The following is an 18,358-nucleotide window of genomic DNA, read 5'->3' as shown; positions in this document are numbered from 1 at the left end:
CTTACCTATATATAGACGCAGTCGGTTGCCTGAAATTCAATTCAACGCATTGAAATTTTGAAGATCTGTAAGAATTCTGGAAAAGAGATTTAAGCATACAAATAGAGAGAAGAAATGGCACAGGCGAGTAAAGAGCCCTGTAAGAAACAGGCTTGCGATATTCAAGCTTGTCTTTCCAAGAACAATTTCCTTCCTCAAAGGTCTGGCTGGATACCTAATTTATTCCTTATCTTCTTTTATGTTATTAGAAATTCAAGTTGGTCTATGAGTATATCAGGAATATGGTTGTACAATTATAGCAATATGCATAAATCTATGCAATTGTGAAATCAAATTGTTTTATATCGGATGCTTTTTAAGCAAGTATATAATATCACTGTCCACCTTTCAGCAGGAGCGGATTTAGGTTATTGGGTTTAGTTTTCGACGAATCCAGTAACGTTTGCCTGGGTTCTGTATTGTATTGACAAATTCATTAAATTACGAGTTGGGAACCTATTTAACAAAGTCTATAGTTGGTGGATGTTGCTTGAGACCTCATGATTCTCAACCACTTTCATTGGGGGTTGGGAAAGCAGGTAGAAGAAACTAAGAATTGTTTGATGCTCCAGGAAACCAAATTATTGAGAGGTGAAAAGTCATATATTTAGTGGCCTTTGGATTCGTAGTTGTAACAACCTAGAGAGAGTTGCTTTTCGGGTGATTTTCCTGTAAAGTGAATTTTAGCTGAACTGCCACTTGCTCTACAGGAATGTGAAATCAAATTATGTTCCTACTGGATGTGTCTGCGAAAACACCCAAAACCTACTGGCTATTAAAAACCTTCTGCTTTTTTATATGAGGAGATGTACAGCAATGAATTTTAAAAGGATCCATTTAAACAGTCTTAACCCTTATGTGATGCAAGATTAGTTACTCCCCCCACCATTTGATATCATAGAGGATGATTGGCAACCATGAAAATTGCTAGTCTACAGATTACAATATTTCACATACATTCTGAGATCAACATACACCTTGGAGTCATTTTCTTGAATTTGTCTACTAAAGTTGCAAGAATGATTCTGTTAGCTACAATACATGAGATTTAGTCTAGGACCAGGGAGCTTACAGAATCTAAAGATAGTTTATGCTATTTACAAAAGAGAATTTACACCAGCTAAATAACCCTCAAGGAGTGATTTGGAGTAGGGATACCATCAAAACATCTATGATTTCTTTTTATCCAAATACACCATAAAATAGTAGCAGACGCCATTCTCCAGATATTCTTGATGGTGAACTGTATTAGGATACAATAAAGCGATAATGTGGCTATAAGTTCCTAGACTGCGAATTAATTGACGAACCCTGATAATAGATGTCACTTCTAGTTGCTTCATAGCCTGGTGCTGCTTCTTTGACAGGTTTTGGGAGAACTTCTAACATTTCTCTATCGTCCAGACACTTACTTTAGGTCTGTACTTATCAGAAGAAAATAATAGAGAACCTTTTAAATACCTCTTAAGCAGATTTCTTTTGAGTATCTCAATGAAAATAGTCCAACTAGTGTGGAATATTTATCGAGGATTCATATAGCTGACTGACTGCCCTGAACTAGTTTGGAATTAAGGTGTAGTTGTTATTGTTGTTGTTCTCTACATCTGTGTGGCTGCCTCCATCTGCAATATTATAATTTTAGCTAATAGATCCATAGGCACATTGCATCCCTTAAAACTTCTTTAAAGTTTGATTTATGTTCAAGTACATGCTTATTTAGTGAGTAGTTTGGAAAGCTACTAGCTTAGCTCAACCCATAAGTGTGTAATATTTTTACTGACTTATCCCATTTTACCTGTGTTGGTAGGTGTGTAAAAGTGATTGAAGCATTGAAATATTGTTGTGAGCAATGTGAATACAAGTCAACACATTGTGCTTCTCTGTCTGGGCTGCTAAAGCAAATACAGAAAAAATAGAGTTTGATGGCTACAGTTGGCTTCAGACTTCAGATAACACCATATCCTGGTTGTGTTCTTCGTGGCAGAGGAGGAGCCAACGTGAGTTGCTTCTCGAGCCAGACATCTTGTGACTTTATGGACGTTCTCAATGCAATCAAGAAAGCTGGATCACTACTCAAGTGATTATTGATTTTAGTTTCATTATTAGGAATCTGAGTTTAGAAGTTGAGAATGTATTTCAGCTGTATGACATAGTTAACATAGCTGTTGAACCTCATAAGCGAGCGGCATACTTAATTTCTTTAGCAAATAAATAGTAGTGGTGGAGAAGAACTGAACTCATAGATAGAATGCATTGTCTCATTTAGACCAGCTTGCCTTGTATACACAAATAGAGCAAGATTTCTCAGTCGGCATGATATATTTTACTATTCACAAGAAAAAATTAGAATGAAGCAAAACATAAGTTTGGTTATTAGCACATTTGGTGCCTAGAGTCGATAAATTGGCTCGATTTTTGGTAACTTGGTTCAATAGGTAAACTTTTTTTCAAATTATTTCAACCCACCAATTAAAAGCAATCCCATGTTCAACAAGGACCATTTTAATGGGTCTGCATCTCGTGCTAAAGTTGAACTGCTTGCGTTCTTGTCATTTCTTGCAGTAAGGATTGCTGAATGACACGCTGCTCTGGACTCTAGAGTATATTATATTACTAACTGGCAGAGTGTAATCACTACAATTGCATAGTTCTGTAGATTTTCATGGCCTTGGTAGAAAACCGCTTGTTACTCTTCACTACATATAACAAAAAGCAGTCCATAGAATACAATTGGTGTGGTCTCTTCTTGGGAGAAGAAGAAGAATTGAGCAGATGAATTTGGGTGGTAAAAACGGTTTCCTGTACCAGGTGAAGAAAAGAGAGGAAAAGGAGGGAGGCCAAGAAAAATAAAAGAGGAACACAAATATCACCCTATGATCTCAAAGAATCTTGCCGCTTCAAAGGAATACCTTCTTGTCCAAAACCATCCTCCTCATCCATGTGCTTGGGAAGTCGCACAGGTAGCGTTGGGGGACCTGTATTGGGTTCCACAATAGACAGCATGTTACTTGGAAACTACCGATGTAGTAAATGTATATGGAGTATAAACTTGTACAAGAATACCAACTTAAAACCCGAAGATCTTACCATCAACCATGTCTTTAGTTTTGTGAAGAAGAAAAGTTCCAGAAAGAATAGTCACAAACCCACACAATTCTGTTACTATTTGTGTTGGATTTTGCCTATCCCAGTCCTGTTCACACAAGTGATGAGACGGATAAGGAAATTTGAAGCATATCATGAGGATTAAATAAGGATTTTAAGATGAAAAACAAGAACACTTGTTCAAGGCCTCAAGCACTAGAAAAATGCATCAACCTCCTACATTCAACATTTAGATACCAGAAAACCCAAAAAATGGTTTGCCAATTGGATATGTTCAATTCAATGCTTAATCTTGGTGTATAGACTATAGTTCCTCAAAAAAGAAACAAATAAGAGGACTTGATGACCATACTTGACCCCCAATTGGAAGAAAGCATAGGATTCATATCATACTTCAGAATAAATAGATAGGCCAGAACAGAAAAATAAATTCATAATGACACTAATACTTTGCAACATACACTACTGAGAGGAGTTACCTTGAACATGATGACACTGGCCAAAATAGTCAAAGAAGTAAACATGACATAGTATATCGGTGAGACAACAGCTGTATTAAATGTGTCCAGCGCCTGCATTGACGAATTACCAAAAAGGGAAGGTGAGGAATATCACAGATGCCAACAGCGTAAATATGTTTTGATCAATAGCTTCAATTAGCAAACCCGGAATAATTGTTGTATTATTTTTACGCCATAACTGTATGTCGGGATAACAATCCCGGGATAAAAAATAAAATGACACATTTGCCTTTCTCTAAAGCTTTTCTCCCAAAATTCTTAAGATTAGTTTACGATTGTAAATAGAAGTTTATGTCAACATACCCAATTTAAACCAAACACGTGTGTTATATTATACTCTCTATATATCTGTCTTAGTCCAATGAACCTAACATCTAGCAATAAGACTATATCCACTGAATAATCCAGTCACTATAATCTCAAGATAAATTGTTCCCCAACCAAACGACCACTAAGATTATTGAGACTCTTTTGTTGTACTGTATATTGTCTTTGCGACTTATTTCTTATAATGAATTTTGAAATTTGAATTTCGTATTACATGTAAAAGTAATTGACTTGCTCATTTTACTAAGATATTTTGCCTTTAGCCCAAGCTTCATCATAGAAGTAAGATTTCAATCCAAAGTGAGCATGATCCTAACCTATTTTATCCGCATTCTTACATCACAAGACACTCCCAAAGAAGACTAAAAAAACATCTAAACTTTGAGTTAATCCTACAAAAAAAAAAAAAAAATTACGAAGTGCATTTTCAACTAGGAAGACAATCATAAACCACAATGTTGATAAATCATGAAATCATAGAGTTGTGAAATGATTTGTAATTACAGCAGAGAGGTGATTTTCTCCTTTATGAAAACAAAACAGATTAGCACATAATTGCTTATATTCATTTCAGCAATGAAATGTTGTCTGAACCCACCGGTCTCACCCACATAAAACTATGTACCAAGAGCAAGTAGGGACTGCAGCATGCAAGATTAACAGACGGAGTTTGAGGACAAACAAGGAGACAAAAAGAAGGAACAACTCTCACCTTATTTAAGTAATTCATTTGGGTGATAATACAGACAATGACAATCATAGTAAACGCCCAAGTCTGTGGATATATTAGCTGATTCATTCCTGATAATGTCAACTTCAAAGCAATGCCAATTGCTTTTACACTCATAACCTGTTATACCACAGCTGAATTTCCATTAGAAAAAAACACACGTGTGGAAGTTGGAAAACTCAAAAGCAATATCATTCAGATTGGAAAAACTAAGATAGTTACAGCCCACCTACCGATAAAGAGCCTACTAGCGAGCAAACTCCAATATAAAACATAATGTGTGTCTGCCCATATTGTGGAAGATAGTGAAATATGAGAACTAGGGAAGTTGTTATCACCATGGCAGCATAGAAGAGAAAAGCTGCAGGTTAACCAAAAGGTGCTTAAGGCCTTGAGCTCTAAAAGATTAGATTAAAGAAAACAAAACAGCTAACATCACCCGTATGAAACAAGTAACTTAAAGAAAACAAAACAGCTCACATCACCCATATGAAACAAGTAACTACCTGGCTCAGTAGCAAGATCCCACACTTCTGTCACAGATTCGATCTCACGTTCTTGTGGAGCGTGCAAAACAATTGTGATGGAACCAACAACACATAAAGCACAACCTAAAATTCCAAATGTATGTAGCCTCTCCCGCAAAATAACATGTGCAAGGACAGCACTGAGATTTACGACATCATCAATACTCAAGATTATAGAATTCGAAATTTGAACTAGGTATGAAAATTACACAATACCTTATTATAATACTGAGAGCACCAAGAGGAGTCACCAGAATAGCAGGGGCAAATGCATAAGCCGCAAAATTAGCAACCTCTCCAACAATCACTGTTGGAAATAGAAGCTAGATGTTAGAAGCATATCTTCGATAGAACTAAACACAGTTCAGATAAACCAACCGCTAAAAATATCAAAAGAAGATTAACATTTGCACGTCAGACAGGATAGATGTGCAATAGTTTTCACAGCTCCACACAACATCTTTAACAAAACTTCAAGAACAATGGAAAACAAGGTGCAACGAACACCTGATGAGGAAAACCAAACTTTTTACTGTAGTTCTCCTTGTGTTTTTTCTTCTTTTTTTTTTTTTTTTGTGCGTGTATGCGGGATGGTTACATCACACTTTTTAACCTGAGTCCGAAATCCAGTTTAGTTAGAAAGCCATTAACTAAAACCTAGCTCAGCTAGAAATTAACCAAGTACATGGGAAGAGGAGTGCACCTTGCAATTAGTTAATCGACACATCATGAGCCATAATGGCACTTCCTATAAAACATTTTCAAAAGATCTTTGATCGATGAACAAGTAAGGAGCCATGGAGCACCTGTGCAGAGGACTGCTATACAAACAACTTCATCTTTATTAATTAAGGTCATGCCTAGAAGGCTAAAACAATTATGAGAACACAAGCAATAAAATGGAAACCAACACCAAGTGCCGCCAGATTTTGGTCAACTGAACTCCAAAAGAAACCAGAGAATGTTTTTTAATATAACAAACATGCAACTTGAAGGAAAGCAGCATCCCCAAGCTTGTTGCAGAAGGGGGCTATATCACATGAAAGAATAGTAGTCCATAACTCACTTGTTATCATGCCCACCCACCAGAGTGGTTCAAAAAGATATGAGTATCCTCCAACTCCTGTAAAAATATATCAATGTCAAGTCACATAAAATGTGCATCTGAAATGAACAAAGGAACATCGTGAAAAACTAAATTAGTGATGGAAAACATTTAATCACATCTTAGATTCTTTGATCATTTTTACGCTAGCAGTTAACCTACCACAACCCTCCTTTAATAGAAACATATAAATCTGGAAAAACTTTTGACGGACAGATGAAAGAATGAACATCACATGCAAAACTTTAAAATTATAACTTAAAGACCATTTAACTTTAAGCGTTTTGCCACTATTATGACTTGAGGTAGAAAGGTAATATATATTCATTCAAACAAATGTTTTGGGTAAACAACTGGCACCAAGAAACTTTGGTAGTAAAATCAAACCAATGCAACGAATGTCAGCAGTACTTTACACTTTACAGATGGATCAGGTCATCTATATCAGGCTAGAGCCTAGATTGCAGACATGAATCCTAAGAATACAACTTTAAGTTCAAATTTCATTTATAACAATGAGATTTATTCTACTGTTTTATCTTTAATGACAACCGAGACCTAACAGCATAATACAGAAAAATACAATGAGAATCACGGACAGAGTCATTCAAAGAGATTAACATCATTCCTCAATGCCACAGTTGAACCTGTGATCATCACGTGAACTCTCAGCACTTTAGTGTCCGGAAACCACAAAGCGACAATTTTATTAGGATTAATGCATGGCAAATAGGTTTCTGGCTAGAACTAAAAGAACAATTGCGTACTCGTGTACAACTCTGAATGATGTCATTTATCCTTGTTGCTAACTTTACAAGTACTCTTTATAACTAACTACCAATTTCCAAAACAAGGAAAAGGTCAAGAAAGAAATATCTGTTTACAAAATCTTACACCAATTGGGCATTGAATAAAGCATGGTATCTGCCTGTACCCCCACACCACACCCAAAGCATCCAAATAGTAGCTCTTGTCACTTAGTTAGATCGACGGTCGATTTAGTGAAGTGGGTATGTTGCTAGCTAAATGACACATAAGTTCAGGACACACTAAAGCTTACAGTCCTCAGACCACAGTACACTTCAACACTCTTCTGATCTACCAATACATCCATAAAACCCCACTAAATATGATAGGTTATGATCTCCCAGTCTGTACCAATCAACCACTCCCAATCCCAAACTAGTTGTTGGTAGGTACACATTGTTTCTCTCTGTTTGGGCCCATACAATTCCAGTAATTGATAGTAAAATCAGAAAATGTCACTTTACTAGACACATCTATTTGATAACTTGAGATCTCAGACCATTGCAGCTATAGCAACAGTGTTTACCATTCATGAGATCAACTTAATACATCGACAGATACACACTAAACCCACTAGTAAATTAAACATAAAGAAGTAGTTTTCTTTTCAAGAATTGAATAATCCACGTTAAAAAAAAAAAAAGAGTACCAGCCCTGACGCCAGAAGCAGCAGCTTTCTTTAACCCCTTTTTCTTAACGATGAAGCTAGCACCAATGAATATGCTTGAAGACAATGCAAGAACCAATCCTTTAATATTATCAGATGACATGCCTCTGTACACATCTTTCCAGCTTTGAGAACTACCCACACCCTCGGACGCCATCAACACCCCCAATAAAACCAATCAAGAAATAAAAAATCTTGAACCCTAAACTTCACTACTCCATTATACCCACAATTAAATTAGCACTACAAATGGAAAAAAGGAAAACGACCCAGGTGTGGTTACATACACTGCAACAAGTGTGCAGTGTAGGATCTGTGAAATACCAAGAAATGGATATGGGTAGCCAAGAATTGAAAAGGGTATGAAGATCTGTCGGTGAGAGAAGAAAACGACGAAGAAGAGAAGAATGAAAAACAGAGAATGAAGATGAAGTGGCTGTAAACAGCTGGGGAAAATTACGAGTTTTAGTGAAAAGAGTATAGTTGGTAGATCGATGGGAAATTGAACGTTGGGGGAACGAAAGAGTAATATATAAACTTTATTTACCAGAATTAAGACTCCTCCCCGACTCGGCTACATCTTTTTATTAGGGCAGGAGAAGACAAAAAATTACGACGTGAGGAATCGAATTCTGGCTAATAGGTATAGTCAAGCAAGAGTTTAAGATTATTTTTTCGTGTATTTAATTCAGTAAAGGAGTATTTTTAAGGTTATAAATAGTTTAGGGAGGAAACTAATAATTCATATCAAGATTAGAGGCAATACTCTTCTTTAATAAAGTATTACTTATTTACGAGTATGTTATTTGTGTGTTATTTAATTAATTTTATATTAAGCAAACGATTTATCAAAAATATTCTAGATATCCATCCTATGAAGGGTAAGAATAAAATGTGTGTATAATCTATCTTTTTCAGATTTCAATAATAAAATTACATTATATAGGCTATTGTGTTTTTGTTTTATGTGAGATTTTTAGCATGGTATGTTTTAAGTTATGGACTTCAATTAAATGGTATTTTGATTAAGTTTATAAGATCAAATTAATTTATAATTTGTTAACACTGGAAGTTTTTTTTTTATAAATCAAGTGGTTATTTTGAAATATTTATTTTTATACATATTTTAAATATTTTGGAACGCACTATCAAAACAAAAAATTGAAAATTTCAAATTTATATCGCCAATATTACAATATTTAATACTAATTTAATCGTTGTTCTAACATCAATATCAAATAAGTTTAAAGTGCACAAGGGAACCGTTTCATTTAAGACTCACAAAAGAAACCAAGAAGCTTATATTATGTCTTATATTAATTAATTTTATTGAAAACCCCACAATAAAAGAAACTTTCTATTTTGCCTAGGCTATTTGATATTAGTAGATATAGTGAGTTTTACCAAAAAAATAAAAAAAGATATAGTGGGATAATTAGGTAAACCTAAAATAACCTTGCATACCTATTTCCTTCAATAAAGATTAAAGAGGAAGATATTTATCTAAAGTATACCATTCTTAACCTAAGAATCTTAGGAGCTACACTAGTGGGAAGTGGACTATAATAATGTCAATTTTATATTTTTGAAGTGTTATTCATGTGTACAGTGTACTTGATTCGTCACTTTTAAATTAGTGCAACATTTTTCGAATATTTACTTTTTTTATGAAATAGTTTTTGATGGCTATCACTATATGATTCTTTTTCAAATAGGGAATGAGTTTCCCAAATTTCCTATTCTAGATGTAAGTTCGAAGTTCAACAAAATTTAAAGTATCATTCTATTGTGAAAGGATATAGGGGAATCATTTTCTAAAAGACTCGCGGTAATTTTAGTGAATTCGATATTTTATTTTATTATATTTTTTTAATAGTATTTACCATTCATATTTTGTTGAATACATATCTAAAATAATACACCCACCCTATAGGTGATATGTTTTTCTTTCTCAATTTCATTAGATTTAAGTTTATACACAACTTCTTCCTCCAAAATAAATGACGAAAAAAAGTTATTCAACTTTAATTAGAAATTACTTTTATTGCAATTAATACTTCAGTTATCCATGTAGTCTTCCCGCTATTAAGATTTAAAATATCAAAATTAAAGTAAAATGATAGGCTTGAGAGTTGAAGATACAAATATGTTTTGTCTTCTATGAAGGAAAAAAGAAAGAAAATATTACAAGACAAATCTGACAGTGAGTACTATATTTTTGGAATACATAGAACATGTGTTCAAAATTTATTAGAATTTTATATTTATTGAATACATATTGTGTGGGTTGTAAGGACATGAAAACATATAGTTTGTCATGTATCGACTATCTTGATGTGTGGTTATAGCTAATTTCTCATTTACGTGTTGTAATAAAATTGAACGTGGTGTATTAGATTGTCTTTTAGTAATATTAAAAGTTGTCTCTTTCGATTATATTTGGCTTAGAAATTAGATTATATTCATATTTTTAGTTGAAGTAACAGTGGTACAATTTATACTAGAATTTTGATAACACTACGTTACATCACATTAAATATAAGATATCAATTAAAAGATTGACGGTAAAAAAACAATCCTATAACTAAATCCTTTTCAATATTAAAATGAAAGTGGGTATTTATTTCAGTTTATTAATGATTTTAAACTTAGATACATATGTTTAACACGTTATATTGTTCGAAGTAATGAAATAAGTAAATAATAAGTACTAAATAATTCAAAAGTTATTAATCTCTTTTTATAACTTTTTTGTCGTAATCTCAATGTTAATTTTGTTGCAAAATTGAATTGCTCTAAAATTATTATGAGAGACAAGTTATAAAGGCGAAATGAGTTACAAATTAGTTGCAAAAGTTTGGAGGTAACTATAGTCTATTTCCGAAGCCTATTTTCAAATTAGGATAATATATTTATATTGTATTGATATGCATAAACTATTTACAATAAATTATATTATGAGAATTTTCCATGCAATAAGTGTAAAATAGTATTTTAATTATCATGAGTACATAATTTAATATTTTGACCTTGTTTAAAATTTTAAATTGATCTCAAATAAATTATGAAAATATATCTTTTACTATAATATGAATAAATCAAATTTCTCAGTTTCTATGCCCCAATGGCACCTCAAAGGTCAGCAAATCCAAAGAAAAGAAAAGGTTCACTGAATTTGCCACGTGTACTTTTTTCTACCATCAAATAATTTTTTTTTAAAGAATCGAATTTAAGAAGCAAAAGAAAATTCAAGTTAAAGAAAGCGTGAATCAGATATAGAAAACAAACGAAATTGCTATTGCATTAGTAGCATCTACGAACCTCCCGCTTTGGTACCATCTCGCTTTTTACCAATCGAACTGCCCTGTCAATCCTTTACGATGCTTGCTTCTTAGCTAGAACTCACACAATGCAAACATCATAACTGAGAACTAAGCATAGTCTGACTCCCGTTTTGGATCTTCCAAATCACTCCCACATGAGATCATACCCCATTCTTTTATGATCCTTTGAGAAAAAAATTCATTCGTAAGCAAATAACAAGTGAATTGTAACAAGTGAAAATGTCATTGGCAACATCTTAACAATAATTTTAGTCTCTATGTTATTAACTTTAATATAAGAACTAAATATAAAAAGAAATAGAATCACAAAACATCCCCATTAACAAATTTAATATCAATATTAAAATGTTATGACAACAAATGCAAGGACACCACAATTTTGTTAATTTAAAGCCTTGAATATTGATAATATCAACATATTAATTTCCTAATTCTTATAATGAATTACACCTTTACTATTTGTTCATGTTTCAAAACTTTTAAGAATCTTTTTAAAAACTTTGGTCACTTCTTAAAAAAAAAATTAGATTAAAAAATATAATATGATTAAATGACGGCAATAGATCTGATTGTTGGAGATGGATTAAAAAGAATAAAAAAGGAGAGCCAGAAGTTAATGGGGTTAACGTCAAGTTAGGTATAAGAATTAAAATTACATATCTTATAGTATTAAATTAAAAGTTAAATAAACTTAATCTAACAACATAAAGACCAAAATCATTATAAACTTCTTTCACGGTTCCTATTTAGGGTGTGTTTGGTATGAAGGATTTTCCAATTTTTTCATGTTTGGTTGGGTTTAAAGTTTTGGAAAATATTTTCCGAATCAACTTATTTTTTTCAAATTTAAGGAAAATGAATTTTCTTCAAAACTTAAGGAAAACATTTTTCAAAACTCTCTTTCAATTTCAAATTACAATTTTTTTTGTTGAAAAAATCAATTTCTTTTGTCTCTACCCTCAAACCAGCCCCCCAACCGCCCCGCCCCCACCAAAATAAATAAATTTAAAGCTTGTTTTTAAAACATGTTTTTAACTTCAATTATTTTACACCACCCTCACCCCTACCCCATCCCCTTACCACACCCCCTCCAAAAAAAATAATATTAAAAGTTGTTTTTAAAAGATATTTTCAATTTCAATTTTTTTTTATTTTACCCCCACTGCCTACCCTCGCCGCCCCCCATCAGGCCCCACCCCCCTCAAAAAGAAATTTAAATTTGTTTTTAAAAAATATTTTCAATTTCAAAATTTTATTTTTTCACCTTGATCCTCGACCTCCCCCCTCGGCTAGCCCCCCACCCCCCAAAAAAAAATTGAGTTTTGTTTTTAAAAAATATTTTCAACTTCAAAATTCAATTTTTTCACCCCTACCCTCGATCCTCCCCACCCTCACCCCCCAAAAAAAAAATTTAAGTTTGTTTTTAAAAAATATTTTCAATTTCAAACATTATTTTCTACTCTAGTAAAAATAAAAATATTTCTCAAAAACATTTTTCATTCATAAATCAAACACTAAATTTTTTTTCTGAAAAATATTTTTTACTCACCAACCAAACATGAGAAAATAAATCAAAAATCTACTTGTTTTCCAGGAAAACATTTTCCTTCATACCAAACACACCCTTAGTTGTCATCGTTTTAGATTTACGTCCCTTAAAAAATCAAATAAATTTATTATTATATTCTTATTGAATATTCTCTTGAAATCAAATCTTCAATAAATGAACATGAACTTATTTATTTTGATTAATTAATTTAACTAGCGAATATAAAATTATTATTTTATTTTCGTAGATTGGTCAAATACTCAAATACATAATTTTAAGATTAATACTAACTCTTTATAAAATAAAAAGAATAGTGCATCAATTTTGTGAAATGAGAAATAAAACCACAGGTAAATAGGAACACAAGGGGTAGTAAGAGGGGTCTAAAATCGCCATTTCCCATTGCCCCAAGAGAAGCTTCCTTACACTACACGCGCCTGTTACTCTCACTTCCATCTCCACCATCCCAATCACTCCTTCGCGGCGGCGATTTTATATCTTCTCAATCAGTCTCCGCCTCAATTCCCGGCGCCGGCATTTTATTGGACGGAAAAAGTGAAAACATGACGGCGATTCAGACGTTTTTCCTTCAAGGCTCAGTTTCAACTCTCCTTTCTTCTCAATCATCAGTCACTAGCTGTCGAAAAGTTTCCCTTAAATTCACCGTCTCATGTTGCTCGGCTACGTCTCCTCTGGCCGTCGTGAACGGTAATGTGGAGAAGAGACCTTCCGATAGAACCGAAGTTCGCATCGGTTTGCCTAGCAAAGGCCGAATGGCTGCTGATTCTCTCGATCTTCTCAAGGTATAGGAATTCGCTCGTGGATTCATCTTTTTTCTTCTTGTTAACTAATGTATACATGAAACAATATTGAAATGCTGAATTTAACTTGCTAATGTTCTTGTTGGTGAATTACAGGATTGCCAGCTATCAGTTAGGCAGGTGAATCCGCGGCAGTACGTTGCAGAAATTCCACAGGTCTGCAGAATTTCTGTTTTTTCAATAACTGTAAATGAGAAGAATGTGGATTTTGACTTAGCTATTTGGATTCAGTAAGATTGTAAGGGGTAGGAGGGCAAGAGAGATGTTAGCTATTAGGAAGAATGTAGGTGCTGCCTTCCCTGTGTACATGGATATATTAGCTAATAGATGTGTCTTTAATTGAACTCTTAATTCATAAGCTTTTTGGTGATTACAACATATCTATGTTCCATTTCTCTCACATGCATTATTAATGTTTTCCCCCCTCTATTTCTGATATTTGTTCGACATTTTCACAGTCAGTAATTAGGAAGAATGTAGGTGCTGCCTTCTCTGTGTATTTGAGCAATGTGTTTTCTGGTTAAATCTGTGGAACCTAGAGCTTATATTTCAGGAAAACACATGATTTACTTGGGTTACATGGGGAATTTCTCTCTCTGTTGTAGATACCCAATCTGGAAGTGTGGTTTCAACGGCCAAAAGACATTGTGCGGAAGTTGGTAGCTGGAGATTTAGACCTTGGTATTGTTGGTCTTGACACAGTTTGCGAATATGGGCAGGTAAGAACTGAGTGTTTCAGCTTGTTCGTTCATATGAAAGCATAGACGAGTCAAAATGTTCATAATTCGAATATTGTTTAAAGAAACCTAATATTATGTAAGCAGATAAATATGAAATGAATCTAGCTTTCCTGGGTAATGCATCTAATCTTATGTAAAAACTCTAATGTTAAATGGTTATTGTCTTCTAGATTGTTATATCGTTTGTGAAATGTGCTCTGTTCCTCTTTTAGATAAGCCAGTTGCCATTTCTCCTATGAGATACTATAACATGTCATCTCATCTCTCTTTCGAAATTGCTATTACGTTCACGATCCTTACTTCTTCTGCTGGTGTTAAAGGTTTGGGCTGTTTTACGAATTAAAGCTAAGTTAAAAATACAATAAAATAAAAAGAACCCTTCGCGGTGGCCCAGTGGTTTGGGCTTTGGGCTTGGGATTTCCATGTTGGAGGTCTCAAGTTCGAAACCCCTTGCCAGCGAAAGCAAGGGGTTTGCCTTCTGGGTCGAGCTCGTCGTACTGGGCTTGCCTAGTGTGGGTTACCTCTCCTATGTGGTTTGCGAGCTATTGCATAGGAGAGGGGGTTTTACCCTGTGCGCACCCAAAGGGTAGCGGCTGCAGGTTTCCCTTGTCATAAAAAAAAATACAATAAAAAGAAGCAATTGAAGTAGACATCATGCGAGTTTAATTGAACATCTGTGTAAACTGTCTGCACTGGTAGTTTAACAGTGAATAGTTAATTTTGCTGAATCTTCACCTTAATAGGAAACAAAGTTTACCTCATTTTTATTTCTTGTGGTTAGATTATTTTTGCTTCACGTTTAAGTTAAATGAATAAGAAAGAAATAATTATGTAAAGAAAAGAAATGAAATAAGAAGAATAGAGAAAAGTAGATGTCAAATGAACATCTTATGAACTGTCTCATAACCTGGAGCATTGATAGTTCAATAGCTAATTTCTCGAGTCTAGAAAGAGTTCTCAGCTAGAAAATTCACATTTCTGGGATGTACATTGGAAAGTTTAAGCTCACTGCTGATCATCTTATAGTTATAAGATTATATATGTTTATTTTGTGACAAGCTGGATTGATAAATTACTAGACATAACAACCATCAACTTTCAAAAGACACATGTATTGGCGATAACTTCTTTTATTTGTGGAACTTTCCATATAAAACTCATATTTGCACTTTCATTAGCGTTGCGACTGTTCTCTTAACTTGGAAATGTGGAGTTATTTTGAGCAGTTTTGTATCTATATTCGGCATGCATATGTTGTAAGTGAACATGTCACAAGCTCATATTATGACTAAGCTACTATATTACTTGGGTTACATTTAGTTTGTTTTGTATGAACTGATTTTAAATAAAGATAGTGTCCACACTCATCAATCTTGTATGTAACTATCGGTTCAAAAGTTATTTCTAAGTTTGTGGAGTCCGTTTATTGTCCAAACTAAAACTAATCCTATTAGTTACTAACATATTTACAAGCAAAGTCCTTAGAATGGATGCTCAGTACTTTCTCTTTGGCAGGGGGATGAAGATCTCATCATTGTCCATGATGCCCTTGAGTATGGTGATTGTCGTTTATCTCTTGCTGTAAGTTATTGTACTTTACAGGAGAACTGTAACACACTTATTGTACCCTTCTTGCTGTTTTGATGTGTTATATTTCTTGTCAGTAAGATCTACTTCATTTTTCAGATACCAAAATATGGGATTTTTGAGAATGTGAACTCAATGAAGGAGTTAGCAGAGATGCCACAGTGGACACCTGAGAGGCCACTGAGAGTTGCAACAGGATTCACATATGTATAATGCTATTACTTTTGCATATGCTTTCTTTTTACATGTCTTTTTTACTTCTTCTTTTTTTCCCCGTTTTGATGTGCTCATTAGTAATCATCATTTCCAGATGGGTCCTAAATTTATGAAAGAAAATGGGTTGAAGCATGTCACTTTTTCAACTGCTGATGGAGCCCTGGAAGCAGCTCCAGCGGTAGTGTTATCCTTTGTCTCTTTGCAATAATAATAGTTATTCTGTCTCCCTCTGTAATAATGTTACTATTAACTGCCTTTTAAACATGCTCCTCCTGTATTCTTATTCTTTGTTTCTCTGTAATAATAATAATAATTCAGATGGGAATAGCTGATGCTATTGTGGATCTAGTGAGCAGCGGAACCACACTGAGAGAAAATAATCTGAAGGAAATAGAAGGTGGAGTCATCGTGCAAAGTCAGGTGATCATTCCTTCCAGCTGGGATGTATCAGCATCTTTGATATTCTTTTGGTATGCAATTTGAGTTGCCTTCTTGACTATTCTTTGATCTTATTTTGCCCTTTCAGGCGGTCCTTGTCGCTGGCAGAAAGTCCCTAATGCAGCGAAAAGGTGTACTTGATATAACACATGAAATGCTAGAAAGACTGGAGGCACATCTGAGGGCTGAAGGTCAATTTACGGTGTGTGTAACTTCTTTAATGCTGAGATTTTTGTTATACCTGTATTGGTTGTCTGACACATCTCATGGCAGGTAACTGCTAATATGCGAGGAAGCAGTGCAGAGGAAGTCGCTGAACGAATATTGAGCCAAACGTCACTATCTGGATTGCAGGTTACTCAAGTCCCTGACTTGCACAGAAAGATTATTAGTTTAAAGAAAAAAATCTAAGAATTTTTACTAAGCTACAGCTATTAAGAGACATGATTGAAAATAATTATTTTTAAGAGGACATAGTTTACTTCTGGACAGTCCCAAGCAAACATTCTTATGGCTGAACAATTCTTCTGGTGGAACAGGTTTTTACACCTACACTGTCCACTGTCCAGCCTTTGATCTTATCACTATATCATGGGATCAATGGCTGGGTTAGGAGTGGGTCTCAAACCCATTTCACCTAAAATTCAAATACAGCTCAATAGCTCATACTGTCCATAAATCTTTTGATAGCTCATTATTTTTTTTTTATCTTCTACTTACAGGGACCCACCATAAGTCCAGTCTTTTGCAAGCGGGATGGGCGGGTTACAGCTGATTACTTTGCCATTGTCATATGTGTACCAAAGAAAGCACTTTACAAGTCTGTTCAGCAGCTTAGGGCGGTGAGATGCTATTTCTGTCCCATAATATTTTGACAATTGTACAAGTGATGTGTAACTTCAAATCTCTTGCTGACCAAATCCAGAAATTGGATTCTGGATGTTCTGTTATGCTGTATTTGCTTTCTTCAGTTGTTCAACAAACAGCTTGAGCACATTTCTTTTGTTCTGTTTTGATGTGGCAGTCTTCTGGGTTTTGGGGTGTTTGCTTGGAGGGGGGGGGGGGGATGTTAAACCGGTTGGAAGACTTTCTGAGTCTTGCCATTTGCCACTAAATGAGACTACTGAAACACATCAATGTGCGTGTGGATATGTTCCATTACTTTTGTCCTAGTTTGCACCCCAATTCTCTGGTTTTAACATACTTGAGTGGCATTTTTCAATCAGATCAACCTATGATTTCTGTTGGACTGAATCTTAGCTCTCTAGCACCCTATCTGTTACTTTGTACTTTTGTTCTCTCATATGCGCAAAGCATCCAAGTTCAGGTCTTCAGTATTAACTTGTTACTTATTGAATGTCTTCTACAGATTGGAGGGAGTGGTGTCCTGATTTCTCCGTTGACCTATATTTTTGATGAAGAAACACCAAGATGGCGTCAACTCCTTTCAACTTTGGGACTTTGATCTATCTAACAATGCCACGATTGGTTTCCGCTACCACAGTGCCTTTTTTGGAGAGGCAAACATGAAGAAACCAGGACTCCATATGAGAGGGGAATTCGGCATTGTTAATAAAGTGGAAAATTTTGTATCGCATTGCCATTTAGACTTCCTATTTATATCAGCTCTTGTTGTAACAATAGTGTGTCATTCATTTTGGTGCCAATGGCAAATCTAAGATTGCTTAAACGTGATATTTGCCATGCTGAACAGAAAAAGTGCCCTTGTTTATTCTACTTCAATTGTACGAGTTCACATCTGGCTTATCTTATGCTTTATGTTTAGTAGGAATGATTATCTTCTCTCTTCTTATTTTCGTTGCTAGAACCAGAAT

The 18,358-nt window shown here is 34.4% G+C and overlaps 3 protein-coding genes across 3 annotated transcripts; 2 read left to right on the top strand and 1 right to left on the bottom strand.

Annotated features, from left to right (window-relative positions):
• Positions 1 to 101: 101 nt before the first annotated feature.
• Positions 102 to 2,044, top strand: LOC125816093 (uncharacterized). The gene is made up of 2 exons (XM_049495687.1): positions 102 to 200; positions 1,847 to 2,044. The coding sequence occupies exons 1-2, from the start codon at positions 115 to 117 to the stop codon at positions 1,953 to 1,955; spliced, it is 195 nt and encodes a 64-aa protein (XP_049351644.1). The 5' UTR covers positions 102 to 114; the 3' UTR covers positions 1,956 to 2,044.
• Positions 2,045 to 2,645: 601 nt separating this feature from the next.
• On the bottom strand, positions 2,646 to 8,366 carry LOC125816091 (probable magnesium transporter NIPA4). The gene is made up of 9 exons (XM_049495686.1): positions 7,811 to 8,366; positions 6,316 to 6,372; positions 5,466 to 5,556; positions 5,229 to 5,389; positions 4,956 to 5,083; positions 4,705 to 4,842; positions 3,624 to 3,716; positions 3,127 to 3,232; positions 2,646 to 3,014 (listed from the first exon to the last, which is right to left on the bottom strand). Exons 1-9 carry the CDS (start codon positions 7,983 to 7,985, stop codon positions 2,911 to 2,913), a joined length of 1,053 nt encoding a protein of 350 aa, XP_049351643.1. The 5' UTR covers positions 7,986 to 8,366; the 3' UTR covers positions 2,646 to 2,910.
• Positions 8,367 to 13,121: 4,755 nt separating this feature from the next.
• Positions 13,122 to 18,260, top strand: LOC125815911 (ATP phosphoribosyltransferase 2, chloroplastic-like). Its single transcript, XM_049495485.1, has 11 exons — positions 13,122 to 13,524; positions 13,639 to 13,698; positions 14,148 to 14,261; positions 15,798 to 15,863; positions 15,969 to 16,076; positions 16,180 to 16,263; positions 16,404 to 16,505; positions 16,612 to 16,725; positions 16,797 to 16,877; positions 17,246 to 17,365; positions 17,893 to 18,260. Exons 1-11 carry the CDS (start codon positions 13,285 to 13,287, stop codon positions 17,986 to 17,988), a joined length of 1,185 nt encoding a protein of 394 aa, XP_049351442.1. The 5' UTR covers positions 13,122 to 13,284; the 3' UTR covers positions 17,989 to 18,260.
• Positions 18,261 to 18,358: the final 98 nt, after the last annotated feature.

The sequence above is a fragment of the Solanum verrucosum genome, unplaced genomic scaffold (assembly GCF_900185275.1).
Source record: "Solanum verrucosum unplaced genomic scaffold, falcon-dt-bn FXZP01000261.1, whole genome shotgun sequence".
In the NCBI taxonomy this organism is placed as follows: domain Eukaryota; kingdom Viridiplantae; phylum Streptophyta; class Magnoliopsida; order Solanales; family Solanaceae; genus Solanum; species Solanum verrucosum.
Note: the sequence above shows the minus strand (reverse complement) of the source record. Positions and strands in the feature narration are given on the sequence as shown.